We start from the raw sequence: 15056 nt of genomic DNA on the forward strand, positions 1-15056 counted from the left end.
TCTCAAAAGCACCCAGACACCCCAAATATCCACTCAACCTGTTCGCAAATGCCTCAGCTACCCTCTCATCCTTGAGCTTGCCAACACCCAGCCTAGGCTGGGATGGCAACATTCTCCTGCATTTAAGCTGCAACTTCAAAGTTGCGACAAGCCTGTTGTCAGTATTGCAGAAGTGAGCACTCCAGTAGACCCTGCAGTTCTGGATCATCCTCCAGCAACCACCAATAGTCCAGCAGCGTCGTCTGATATTTCAGATCAATTGTTCAAATTTGCATAAAAGCACCAAAATTGGTTATTCTACATAAAAGCACCAAAATTGGTTATTCTACTTCGGAATACATTATTCTACATGTGTACCAATTTTGGTGCTTTATGCAAATTTGAACAATTGGTTTGCTATGCTGCAGTACTACAACGAGCACAAAGTCAGTCTCCTTTGCCACACTGCCAGCATTGCAATACCAAGTCGAGCGATGAGCCTGTGGGTGCTAAAACCATGAACCAGCCACCCTAAGTACATGACTTCTTGCGAAGTCAAGGAACTTAGAGCTATTGTGGTTCACAGTTTCAGACCCATGGGGACCAACACATATATCATAACCATCCCTATCAGTTCCTTTCAATGCAATGAAATTCCCCAAGACTAGAAGTGTATCTCGCCTGGGACACTGATCAACCACAGAATCGAATGTGGCATAGAATGCGTCCTTCACGATGAGATCACTCGCCTCAGTCGGAACATATACAGAGACCAAGGAAATGACACCCAAGGAGTGACGATCCTTGGTCTCATAATACGCTCGTTGACCGGTGTTACCTCAATTATCATTGGAGTCAGATTATTGGACATACCTACAGCAACTCCTTGGGTATGGTAACCATCAGAGCGACCAGACCAATAGTAGGTGTAACCACTTGCCATGATCTCGCCACAATCCGATCTCCGAACCTCAGAGAGAGCTGCAATACCGATGTCCAAATGCTTGAGCTCAGATGATAACTGAGACAGGTGATCATCCTCTCTTAGGGATAGGACATTCCAGGCACCCACCCGAAGGGACCGCCTCAGGTTAACCCAAGGAGACCGCCGTCTGGTGGATGACACCTCAGCACTACCCCGCCACACACTACCACAATCTGACTCTGGAAGTTTACCCGGTGGTTTCCCTCTTATCATCAAACATTGGGGGTCCCGAAGGCTTTGCCCCAATCCTGTCATCTGGTGAGCTGCCCTGTGAAGGGAAGCTGCATAGGAGGTATTCCCACGGAGTGGGTTTTCAGATTTCTTTTTGCTTTTCGTAGGTTTTGTGGAATGAAGGGTTTTACGGTGGCCGAAGTGCAAATCCTGCCACCAACCTCCTAATAAGAAGTAACTCAATTGCAGGAGGACGTCTGCAGACACAGTTGGGCACTCGATATGGATGGCCGTTCACTCACAAGGATCTCCTCCACCCTTTGACATGTTTTGTTCTTCATCGTGCTGGGTGTCCATATCATACACCCTCCTCGCCAAGAAACTTGGTGGGGGAGACGGTTCAGTCGCCAACAACCTGACCATGGAACAGGTTCGAACAGGTTTACATGGTACCTGTAGCAAATCACAGATCGATTCTGACCTGACCCAGGTCGATTATTCTGACCTGACCTCTTAATCTACCATTACAAAAAAGAAGAGAAAAAAAAATAGGGGCAATACCCCTGGGTGCTCATCTGGTAGAATAATGATACTGAGGAGGAAGTAAACATGGGATGGAATCAGCAAAAAGTACCAATGAACCAATGTTCCAGCAAATACCTCTTAGGGGTGGGGGGGGGACCCCCAGTCGACTACCTTAGGGCCAAATTGTTTTGATGGTGTGAACAAACTTCGGTACATCACGGATGATGAAGGTTGGAATCAAGTTTCATTGGAATTGTGTTTGTAGTTTCTGAAAGAAAATAAATTCCTATTTTGAGGGGCAACACCCCCATATACCCCTTTAGACCTCAATTTTTTTAATGTCATGAACAAACTTCGGTACATCACGGGTGATGAAGGTTGTCGTCAGGTTTCACCCAAATTGTTTGTGTAGTTTCGGAGAAGAAAACAAATACATAGTTTGGGGTCAACCCCCCTCACACCACCTTTGAGCCCAATGTGTTTTAATGTCATGAACCAACATTGGTGCATCACAGGTGATGAAGGTTGGAGCCAAGTTTCATTGGAATTGTGTGTCGTTTCTGAGAAGAAAGCAAATTCCTATTTTGGGGGGCAACCCCTGTAGACCCCCTGATTGCCAGATTTTTTTTAATACCATGAACAAATTTTGGTACATACACAGTGATGAACGTTGTGGTAAAGTTTCATCAAAATTTCATGTGTAGTTTCAGAGAAGAAGTTGAAAGTATATGTGGACGGATGGACGGACGGACGGATGGACGGACGGACGATGCGCCATTCCATATACTCCCCGGAACTACGTTCCAGGTGAGCCAAAAATCGTATGTGTAGTTTCAGAGAAGAAGTTGAAAGTATTTGTGGATGGACTGATGACACAAGACACGCCATCACATAAGCTCCCCAGAACTACGCTCCGTTCCAGGTGAGCCAAAAAAGGTTTATTAAATTGTCCCGGTACCATTTTTTCTGGTCATGCTGGTAATGTTGTAAATATGTTTTCAAGTGTTTTTGTTTGTGTGTTGTACGTTACTCTTTCACACGCAAACCCTAGCACCTAGAGGCCTCAAAACTTCAGAATCTGGGCAAGGTTTTACAGTACCGCATGTTAGATATTTTGAGGACACCAAAAGCTGCTATAAAGTGTATCTTGGGATTTATCGTTAGGTGTTGCTGCTGCCCGCCCACAGGCAAAAGGTAACCAACATGAGGCCAATAACTCCATAGCTTTTCAATGTCCAACATGTACTGAAACCTCATTTCATTTGCCAGGGGTGTAACTGTGCCACTGATGCAGTGTCCCCTGTAGGTTAGAGTAGGAATTTGTGATTTGATCAGGGTGACGTCGATTGTTCACTTGATCTTTGCAAAGGACACCATGAGACTATTAATCACCAGGATTACAGTTTATAGCTGGGATAAGATTCGAACCCAGGCGAGACAGCCCTGGGGTGAGTGTGTGTACCTCTCAACTATCCTCACAGTGCTATATATCCTTAATCCAACTATTTTTCTTTTTACCCTCACCAAAAGAGAGGGCATTGTATTTGGACCTGTTTGTTTGTCTGTCTGTCTGTCTGTCGGTTTGACCGCACAGAATGTGCTAACGTAGGCCATGAATGAGACCAAGTGGTTGTCAATTGGACATGTTCTCTGTTTTTTGCAACCAGCACCTCCACAAAGTATATACAATTCGAGTGTGAGTACGTTTGTAAAGTATGTACAATTAGAATGTGAGTACCTCTATAAAGTATAAACAATTAAAATGTGAGTACGTCCATAAAGTATGTACAATTACAATGTGAGTACGTCCATAAAGTATGTACAATTAGAATGTAAGTACGTCTATATAGTATGTTCAAGTAGAATGTGAGTAAGGCCTAAGTAACATTTGCAACGGCGGTCGTGGGGTCTACAAAATCTATGGCCACTAGCAATTATACGGCGGCCGCAGTATTTCCACGGTCACACAATGTAGCAGTCACATATGTTTTTATTTTTCGGGGAGCCGCACGGCATATTTATAAATTGTGGAGACCGAAAACGTGGGGGTGCCATACGGTCTTTGATTTGATGTCGCACGGTGACCTTAGGGCGTTCCTGCGGCGGCCATATAATTTTCAAGGTAGCCTCAAGGTGCCTGCAAGGTGCCCGCAGGGGGACCCTAAGGCGAACGTGCGGCCAGATGGACGGTAACAAGTGGGTTCTTTTTTATTTTCTTTTTTTTAACCAGTTCTTTTGTTTCGGCTTGTGCAATTGCTACGGCGAACGTAGAAATGAAAAAAGTTAAAACTCCGCGCTATAATTCCACGGCGACCCCTACGGCCTGTAAAATATAGCCAAACAGCGTAGGGCCACCCTGAGGCCACCGCAGAAACTCTGCGGCCGCCGCACGTTTCTGTCAATTCAGAGAGCGTACGGCTGCAGTATCCTCGCCGTAGAGCAAATGGGACTTAGGCCCAAGTCTATATAGTATGTACAATTAGAATGTGAGTACATCCAAAAAGTATATTCAATTAGAATGTGAGGAAGTCTATAAAGTATGTACAATTAGAATGTGAGTCAGTCGAAAAAGGATGGACAATAAGAATGTGAGTAAGTCTCTAAAGGATGTACAATTAGAATGTGAGTACATCTATAAAGTATGTACAATTAGAATGTGAGTACATCTATAAAGTATGCACAATTAGAATGTGAGTACGTTCATAAAGTATGTACAATTAGAATGTGAGTACATCCAAAAAGTAAATTCAATTAGAATGTGAGTACATCTATAAAGTATGTACAATTAGAATGTGAGTAGATCCATAAAGTATATACAATTAGAATGTGAGTACGTCTATAATGTATGTACCATTAGAATGTGAGTACATCGATAATGTATATACAATTAGAATGTGAGTACATCTATAAAGTATATACAATTAGAATGTGAGTACATCTATAAAGTATATACAATTAGAATGTGAGTACGTCGATAATGTATGTACAATTAGAATGTGAGTACATCGATAATGTATATACAATTAGAATGTGAGTACATCTATAAAGTATATACAATTAGAATGTGAGTACATCTATAAAGTATATACAATTAGAATGTGAGTACATCTATAAAGTATATACAATTAGAATGTGAGTACGTCGATAATGTATGTACAATTAGAATGTGAGTACATCGATAATGTATATACAATTAGAATGTGAGTACATCGATAATGTATATACAATTAGAATGTGAGTACATCTATAATGTATATACAATTAGAATGTGAGTACATCTATAAAGTATATTCAATTAGAATGTGAGTACATCTATAAAGTATATACAATTAGAATGTGAGTACATCTATAAAGTATATACAATTAGAATGTGAGTACATCTATAAAGTATATACAATTAGAATGTGAGTACATCTATAAAGTATATACAATTAGAATGTGAGTACGTCGATAATGTATGTACAATTAGAATGTGAGTAAGTCTATAATGTATGCACCATTAGAATGTGAGTACATCTATAAAGTATGTACAATTAAAATGTGAGTACATCTATAATGTATGTACCATTAGAATGTGAGTTCATCGATAATGTATATACAATTGGAATGTGAGTACATCTATAATGTATGTACAATAAGAATGTGAGTCCCTCTATTAAGTATATACAATTAGAATGTGAGTACATCTATAATGTATATACAATTAGAATGTGAGTACATCTATAAAGTATATACAATTAGAATGTGAGTACGTCTATAATGTATGTACAATAAGAATGTGAGTCCCTCTTTTGAGTATATACAATTAGAATGTGAGTCCCTCTTTTGAGTATATACAATTAGAATGTGAGTCCCTCTTTTGAGTATATACAATTAGAATGTGAGTCCCTCTTTTGAGTATATACAATTAGAATGTGAGTCCCTCTTTTGAGTATATACAATTAGAATGTGAGTACGTCTAAAATGTATGTCCAATTAGAATGTGAGTACGTCCATAAAGAATGTACAATTCTAATGCGAGTCATTCTATAAAGTATGTCCAATTAGAATGTGAGTCCCTCGATAAAGTATATACATTTAGAATGTGAGTCCCTCTTTTGAGTATATACAATTAGAATGTGAGTACATCTATAATGTATATACAATTAGAATGTGAGTACATCTATAATGTATATACAATTAGAATGCGAGTCCCTCTATAAAGTATGTCCAATTAGAATGTGAGTCCCTCGATAAAGTATATACATTTAGAATGTGAGTCCCTCTTTTGAGTATATACAATTAGAATGTGAGTCCCTCTTTTGAGTATATACAATTAGAATGTGAGTCCCTCTTTTGAGTATATACAATTAGAATGTGAGTCCCTCTTTTGAGTATATACAATTAGAATGTGAGTCCCTCTTTTGAGTATATACAATTAGAATGTGAGTACATCTATAATGTATGTCCAATTAGAATGTGAGTACGTCCATAAAGAATGTACAATTATAATGCGAGTCATTCTATAAAGTATAGACAATTAGAATGTGAGTACGTCCATAAAGAATGTACAATTATAATGCGAGTCATTCTATAATGTATGTCCAATTATAATGTGAGTCCCTCCATAAAGTATATACAATTAGAATGTGAGTCCCTCTTTTGAGTATATACAATTAGAATGTGAGTCCCTCTTTTGAGTATATACAATTAGAATGTGAGTCCCTCTTTTGAGTATATACAATTAGAATGTGAGTCCCTCTTTTGAGTATATACAATTAGAATGTGAGTCCCTCTTTTGAGTATATACAATTAGAATGTGAGTACGTCCATAAAGAATGTACAATTATAATGCGAGTCATTCTATAAAGTATAGACAATTAGAATGTGAGTATGTCCATAAAGAATGTACAATTATAATGCGAGTCATTCTATAATGTATGTACAATTAGAATGTGAGTCCCTCTATAAAGTATGTCCAATTATAATGTGAGTCCCTCCATAAAGTATATACAATTAGAATGTGAGTCCCTCTTTTGAGTATATACAATTAGAATGTGAGTCCCTCTTTTGAGTATATACAATTAGAATGTGAGTCCCTCTTTTGAGTATATACAATTAGAATGTGAGTCCCTCTTTTGAGTATATACAATTAGAATGTGAGTACGTCCATAAAGAATGTACAATTATAATGCGAGTCATTCTATAAAGTATAGACAATTAGAATGTGAGTATGTCCATAAAGAATGTACAATTATAATGCGAGTCATTCTATAATGTATGTACAATTAGAATGTGAGTCCCTCTATAAAGTATGTCCAATTATAATGTGAGTCCCTCCATAAAGTATATACAATTAGAATGTGAGTCCCTCTTTTGAGTATATACAATTAGAATGTGAGTCCCTCTTTTGAGTATATACAATTAGAATGTGAGTCCCTCTTTTGAGTATATACAATTAGAATGTGAGTACGTCCATAAAGAATGTACAATTATAATGCGAGTCATTCTATAAAGTATAGACAATTAGAATGTGAGTATGTCCATAAAGAATGTACAATTATAATGCGAGTCATTCTATAATGTATGTACAATTAGAATGTGAGTCCCTCTATAAAGTATGTCCAATTATAATGTGAGTCCCTCCATAAAGTATATACAATTAGAATGTGAGTCCCTCTTTTGAGTATATACAATTAGAATGTGAGTCCCTCTTTTGAGTATATACAATTAGAATGTGAGTCCCTCTTTTGAGTATATACAATTAGAATGTGAGTACGTCCATAAAGAATGTACAATTATAATGCGAGTCATTCTATAAAGTATAGACAATTAGAATGTGAGTATGTCCATAAAGAATGTACAATTATAATGCGAGTCATTCTATAATGTATGTACAATTAGAATGTGAGTCCCTCTATAAAGTATGTCCAATTATAATGTGAGTCCCTCCATAAAGTATATACAATTAGAATGTGAGTCCCTCTTTTGAGTATATACAATTAGAATGTGAGTCCCTCTTTTGAGTATATACAATTAGAATGTGAGTACGTCTATAATGTATGTCCAATTAGAATGTGAGTACATCCATAAAGAATGTACAATTATAATGCGAGTCATTCTATAAAGTATGGACAATTAGAATGTGAGTACGTCCATAAAGTATGTACAATTATAATGTGAGTACCTCTGTAAAGTATGTACAATTAGAATGCGAGTACGTCTATAAAGTATGTACAATTAGAAAGTGAGTCAGTCTATAAAGTATGTACAATTAGAATGTGTGTACGTCCATAAAGTATGTACAATTAAAATGTGAGCACCTCTATAAAGTATGTACAATTAGAATGTGAGTACGTCCATAAAGTATGTACAATTAAAATGTGAGTCCCTCTATAAAGTATGTACAATTCGAATGTGAGTACATCTATAAAGTACATACAATTAGAATGTGAGTACGTCTATAAAGTATGTACAATTAGAATGTGAGTACATCTATAAAGTAGATACAATTAGAATGTGAGTACGTCTATAAAGAATGTACAATTAGAATGTGAGTACATCTATAAAGTACATACAATTAGAATGTGAGTATGTCTATAAAGTATGTACAATTGGAATGTGAGTACGTCTATAAAGTATGTACCATTAGAATGTGAGTACATCTATAAAGTACATACAATTAGAATGTGAGTAAGTCTATAAAGTACATACAATTAGAATGTGAGTACATCTATAAAGTACATACAATTAGAATGTGTGTATGTCTATAAAGTATGTACAATTGGAATGTGAGTACATCTATGAAGTATATGCATGTATGAAGTATGTACAATAACAATTTTAATATGTTGAGATAGTATGTACAATTGGAATGTGAGTACATTTATAAAAACCACAAGGAACAATTCTGGGCGAGGGTATGTGATCTTTCCTTGCTCGTTATAGTTATCTCTGTATTTATTTCCCAATCTTATTGTATTTTCATGCTATCTCTGCCACCAAAGGTGGATGGAGTTTATATTTTAACCCCGTCTGTTTGTTTGTTTGTTTGTGAACAAAATATCTCAAAAAGTTAGGATGGTTTTGGACGAAAGTTGGTGGACAGCTTGGGTATGTGACAAGGACGAAATGATTAGATTTTGTTGAAGATCTGAATCCGGATCTGGATCTGAGAAATTTTTAAGTGATTTGTCACCCTTGAGAGATAGGGCCAAAAATGACATATCAGGATATCCCAAAAAGTTGTCTGACGGATTTGGATGAAACTGGGTGTACAGGTTGGTTATGTCACAAGGAAGAAATGTTTCGATTTTGGTGAAGATCTGAATCCTGATCCAAGAATTTTTAAAGTGATGTTTCACCATTGAGTGATATGTCTAAAACGATATCTCGCTTGATATATCAAAAAGTGATGGCCGGATTCCGACAAAACTTGGTGGGCGAGTTGGTTCGGTGACAAGAACATGCCAATTAAATTTTATTTCAGGTCCGAATCCAGATCCAGCCTATCAGTGGGATACAAAACGTAAACTAATCAGCCTGGTGGAGGTATGCTCTCCACCGAGTGCCATTGTAGTTGCCTCGTTGGTTTGTTCAGGAGCCCTTTTCGCCCTCATCAGTGTGGTTATTGGGCGACAACATATTTGAATGTTTCGCAAACATTATACAGCTGCCGTACAACTGGCCAGCAAATCAAAGAAGCAACGAGCTGCAGTGCTCTGCGTCATGAATTAAATGGCGTTAACATGCAAACAGTCCATGTTGGCATCACACTCGCTCTGTCAGCAATACTATCAGGAGTCTACAGTTCAGAGAAGCTCCAAGCTGGCTTAGCTTGTTGAATTACACTCAGATCAAGTTCAACTCCGAGCAAAATCAGTGCATTAAATGGTGATTCAATAACTTAACCGGGACTATCAGATTCTCCCTTCAAAATTGAATCCCATTACTGGTAGAGTCAGTACACATTGGCAATATACAGGAGAGGCACGTTAGACAAAGCATTTTATCACTTTTTGTGCATTCAAGACCATTATTATATTTCACAACAAAATGTTGATACTCCCTCATTGCCGATGGCACTACGTGATTCAAGGGTAGTTAATTGTATAAAATAAGCTGATGAGGTGTTTCGTTATCTTTCATAACCTTCGACACCGAAGGTGGATGGAGGTTATGTTTTCACCCCTGTCTGTCTCTGTTTGCTTGTTTATGAACAGGATATCTCAAAAAGTTGTGGACAGGTTCGGACAATACTTGGTGGACACGTTGGGTATGCAACAAGGAAGAATTGATGCAGCTTTGGTGAAGATTTGAATCAGGATCCGGATTCGAGAATTCTTAAAAGTGATTCTTCACCATTGAGTGATGGAGCTAAAACGATATATATTACGATATATCAAAAAGTTGCGGATGGATTCGGACGAAAATTGGTGGACAGGTTTGTTATGTGATACGGACAAAATTATTAGATTTTGTTGAAGATCTGAATCCGGATCCAGATCCGAGAATTTTAAAAGTGATTTTTCATCATCGACAGATCGGGTCAAAACGACATATAGGAGGATATCTCAAAAAGTCATGGACGGAGTCAGACGAAACTTGGTGGATGAGTTTATTGGGTGACAAGAACAAGCCGATTAAATTTTAGCTCAGGTTCGAATCCAGATCCAGCCTATCAGTGGGATGCAAAACGTAAACTAATCAGCCTGGCAGAGGTATGCGCACTACCGAGTGGCTTTTCTAGTTGTTGATGTTTTGATGCTTCGTCCATTTGGTCTACCTCCCTGAAGCATACTTAAATACAAGAATATGGCCGAGTCACAGCTTAACGGATGGGCCTGAAATCTTCATGAAGCAGTCGACCCTCAGCAGGATTTAATTAACTTGTTATTTCTCAGTGTATTGTTTCTTTCATTGTGCTTTCTTGGAAAGGGTCTTTCATGACATTTCTCGAAGAAAAAGAAGAAGAAGAAAAAGTACTTGTGATGAAGTGAATATAATGCAAAGCCAATTGGTATGTTCGTGATCATGACTGAGTTGTTGATATCAAGCAAATACAGAGCCGTTACCAGAACCACTTCGTGATTTGTCAAATCCCTGTTTGTCTTGTAGACTGAAGGACTTGTGCAAGATAATTGGGAGTTGAGTCAATCCCTCCCTAGAAGCCATATCCTGACGGATGATCCTCGTTTATTTAGGCGGTTGAGAGTGGAGGGAGGGTGCTCCTGGCCCGAGACCGTGATCGTTTCCATCTGCTGGTGGACACTGACCTCTGCTCTTAAAGGATCACTCTACGTCCCCATGCTTTTACCCTTCGCCTGGGCTGGTTTGAGCTTATCCATCGTAAATATATCTCTTCGCATACCATCACTGCTACCACTTCTGTCTGTCTGTTTGTCTTCGCTGGTGTTTGAATGGCTTCCTGCCATTTGGCTTCTCCGAACTGGCTACCCCAGTTCACCTTCGTCTACCCCATCTCAACAAAGATCCTCACGTCAAATCTCACAACCACACAATTTATCTACCACCGTTGGGGTAAACTGTGGAAAGGAATGGGTAGTACGCTCACATTGTGGTTTCTCATTGTCAGTTCCATTTAATTACCTCTTTCTAAATGTCAAACAAGCCCTCCGTAACGTTTAGCTTTCAGCAAAATACTCGGATTGCGTACTGTTGTTCATTATTTTCTTTGCTTCCATGTAGGGATGTTTTTCATACCGAGTCATCTGGATGTTTTAAAAAAGCTCCTCATGGAATTAAGGACTCTTTTTTTTGAGATATAATTGATGAAAAGGAATGATTTCTCATTAGCAAAGTGAAACATGCAGTTGTATTTATAATACAAGAAAACTCATCAGATCGCAATGTAGTGAGAGTCCAAAATCTGTTATTTCTCTTTTTGTGCAGAAGATCCATCAGCTTGTAAAACGACATAGTTTTCTTATTTGTATGCAGCTTTTTCTTCAGTTATAGTAGTCTGGTCTCCAGAACATTCTTCTGTTTCTGTTTTTGTATGTGATAATCCTACCTATGCTTGCTTTACACTAGATGAGTCAATCTCGATTTCCACAACCAGTCAATCCTCAAGTCTGATGAGGATAATAATCTCTGGATCTGTTGTCTTGTCCATCTCCAACATCTTTACTTTTACCATCTACCCGCACTTTTGTTTTTGATTATCCAACATATTTTTCTTTCAGTCCTTCACCCCCGAAGGCACAGCAATTCGTTTCTTTCTGCGTGTCCTCGTTGAGACCAAACAGTCCCACTCGGTTTGGCACCAAACATCCCGTGCATCTGCCCAAAGCATCCCCGGAATTCACCCACCTGACAAATCTCGGGCAGTTTGCACCCACCGCACCACCTGATCCGACTCGAATGCAGTCGTTTTTCATGTAACCACGCACTCTGGCCCGAGTCTGGGAGCTGAAGAAACAAAATGATTTCACTCCTCGTCTTCCTTCTGACATTGCATTGTGGTTAAACCCTTTTTGCACTTCTCTCTCTCCCTCTCTCTCTCTCTCTCTCTCTCTCTCTCTCTCTCTCTCTCTCTCTCTCTCTCTCTCTCTCTCTCTCTCTCTCTCTCTCTCTCCCCTCCCCTGCTTTCCTTCTTTTTTTCCCTTCTCCCTCCTCGCCTTGCCGCCACAGCCCCCTTACCAATTCTCCACCCACCATCATAGTGAAAAAGAAAGAGATAAAATAAAACATCCTGATTTGAAGATTCTAGATGCTGTACAGTGCTACATCCGACAATAACCATTTTGCCTTTGTACTTTCTCCTTTCTCAACCACCGCTTTGAGTGAGAAAGACATGACTGATGATTGTAGGGCCAATGGGACTTGAGGAGCTAAAGCTTGGACTGTACATTTTCGTTTTGAGAAGTAGGGTGAGGGTGAAGGAGAAAGTCTAATTAGGGGTGTATTTTTTTTTAATAGTTATTTTAGGATCTCGAAAGATTCCACAACCTTGGCTCTTACAGTGCGTCATTTCCCTGGTACTGAGGTTCGTCCCTACATTTTATCAGCCTTTAATCCTCAAGGACGTTGGCGTCACCACTCGATTGATATTCCAGATGTTCGATCAACCTTGCAACTAACCACACCGCTGCCACCGACGCATCGCAGCGTCAAAAATCAATATAGCGGTTGTATTAACACCATCCAGCAAATCAGATCAGTATCTTCATTTTCAATAAGTGCCTCATGTATCCTGCAACACAATCCACAAATATTACAAATTAGCAGAGCCTACCAGTCACTTCGCTGAAGGACGAATTAGTCGTCCTGTTTGCCAAAAAATGTGGGTGAGAAGGAGAAGGAAGACAAATTTACCTGTGCATAGAGTGCTTTAACCCCTCTCCCCCTTTCCCATCCCCACTCTCATGTCCCACTCCCCCACCCCTTTGCCCCCCCCTGGTTTGTCCTTATGTCCCTTCCTGATAGAAATGTCTCACACATGATGCAGGCTTTGACAGGCCCCACCATTTGTGGCCAGGGTGGGGAGAAGGGAAGGAGGACAAATTTACCCGTGCAGAGTACTTTAACCTCAGCATTGCCCAGGTAAAAAAAGGAAATTGTAATACCCTCTCCCACCATCACCACGTGGCGCTACACAGTACACATTTACTTTGAGAATTTACACCCCCCCCTCAATTCCTCCTCACACCCCCGCATGAGGCCATGGCCACATAGCCGATATGCTATCCCCTGTGATGTAACCAAGTTTGAATGTAAAATGTATATTATGTTCCATGCATGTTTTGGTTCATGTATATTCATGTTTTACCTCATGCATATTTATGTTCTTCCCATGTGTCGCGTCATCTCTGCCGCAAAGGGTGAGAGCGACTCTTCCCCACTCTGGAGGGACGTGTGCATGTATCAAAAAGGCACGGTTTTTTACCGACGCATTTGTGTTTTTAAAAAAATAAAGAAGAGGTGATTTGAAACACTGCAAGTGCTGGTTAAAGTGACTGGAGCATTTTAAATTAATAATCTGGACACGTATGCCATTCCAGGATACCCCCGACACAAAGTTGTATTTGTACCCCGAGTTTGGAGATTTGTAACTTAAATTATGTGGCCGTACATAAGGAAGAGAGAGAGAGAGAGAGAGAGAGAGACAGAGAGAGAGAGACAGAGAGAGAGAGACAGAGAGAGAGAGACAGAGAGAGAGAGACAGAGAGAGAGAGAGACAGAGAGAGAGAGACAGAGAGAGAGAGAGACAGAGAGAGAGAGAGAGAGAGAGAGACAGAGAGAGAGAGAGACAGAGAGAGAGAGACAGAGAGAGAGACAGACAGAGAGAGACAGAGACAGAGACAGAGACAGAGACAGAGACAGAGACACAGACAGAGACAGAGACACAGACAGAGACACAGACAGAGACAGAGACACAGACAGAGACACAGACAGAGACACAGACAGAGACACAGACAGAGACACAGACAGAGACACAGACAGAGACACAGACAGAGACACAGACAGAGACACAGACAGAGACACAGACAGAGACACAGACAGAGACACAGACACAGACACAGACACAGAGAGAGAGACACAGACACAGAGAGAGAGACACAGACACAGAGAGAGAGACACAGACACAGAGAGAGACACAGACACAGAGAGAGAGACACAGACACAGAGAGAGAGACACAGACACAGAGAGAGAGACACAGACACAGAGAGAGAGACACAGACACAGAGAGAGAGACACAGACACAGAGAGAGAGACACAGACACAGAGAGAGAGACACAGAGAGAGAGAGAGAGAGAGAGAGAGAGAGAGAGAGACAGACAGACAGACAGACAGACAGACAGACAGACAGACTATGGCATTTAATATGAAATGAATGGGACGATCAGCTTTGTCAATTTATTAATTTTAAAAAATGAGCTATCACCTTTGCCCCCACCTGTTCATTGAGCCAACAAATTATTTGCAATCCTTCCCTTAAGCCTTCGTGTCCCATCCAAGATAGCACCTTTTTGGTGATACACTTGGGAAATTAAAAACAAATAAGAAACCCACTCTGCAGGCCTATGAGGTTGACCCAAGTCCTTCTGAATTTAAGAACACTGCCAAGGCGATGCACACAGCTCGGTCGAATCACAACAGTTTGCTCTGTTTACCGAGTCAGCAGTGTTCCAGCGCTGAGTCGAAGCTGGCTCAGCAAGATTGTCATCAGTTGCATTTTCAGAGTGGGCAGTCAGGGTCAGCACTGGGGCTTGGGTTATGGTCTGCATGGGCATTACAAAAAAACTGCAGAAGCCACAGGCCTACATCTGGATTCTGCACACTTATTGATAAAGCTTGTTGAGTTGGGTTTTTTTCATCCACCTTTTTTTTTTCTTTTTTTTAACCTCCCCCCTTCCCCAAGATTGATGTGGTCTTCATAATTTATACCTCTGT

General features: G+C 39.8%; 1 protein-coding gene across 4 annotated transcripts in view; it reads right to left on the reverse strand.

Annotated features, from left to right (window-relative positions):
* LOC147018659 (rho GTPase-activating protein 7-like) overlaps positions 1-12191 on the reverse strand; it is a 315962-nt gene extending 303771 nt beyond the window's left edge. For 2 of the 4 annotated variants that reach the window (XM_085898559.1, XM_085898558.1), the window contains exon 1: positions 11972-12189. In XM_085898559.1, coding sequence (XP_085754685.1) covers positions 11972-12114 — 143 coding nt within the window. In that variant the 5' untranslated portion in view covers positions 12115-12189. Of the gene's footprint in view, positions 1-11971 lie in introns of all 4 variants that reach the window. The other 2 variants (XM_085898557.1, XM_085898556.1) reach the window with 2 other exon arrangements.
* Between the last annotated feature and the right edge of the window lie 2865 nt (positions 12192-15056).

Source organism: Eptatretus burgeri, chromosome 10 (assembly GCF_056783735.1).
Source record: "Eptatretus burgeri isolate ZD-2024b chromosome 10, Ebu_testis_v1, whole genome shotgun sequence".
In the NCBI taxonomy this organism is placed as follows: Eukaryota; Metazoa; Chordata; class Myxini; order Myxiniformes; family Myxinidae; genus Eptatretus; species Eptatretus burgeri.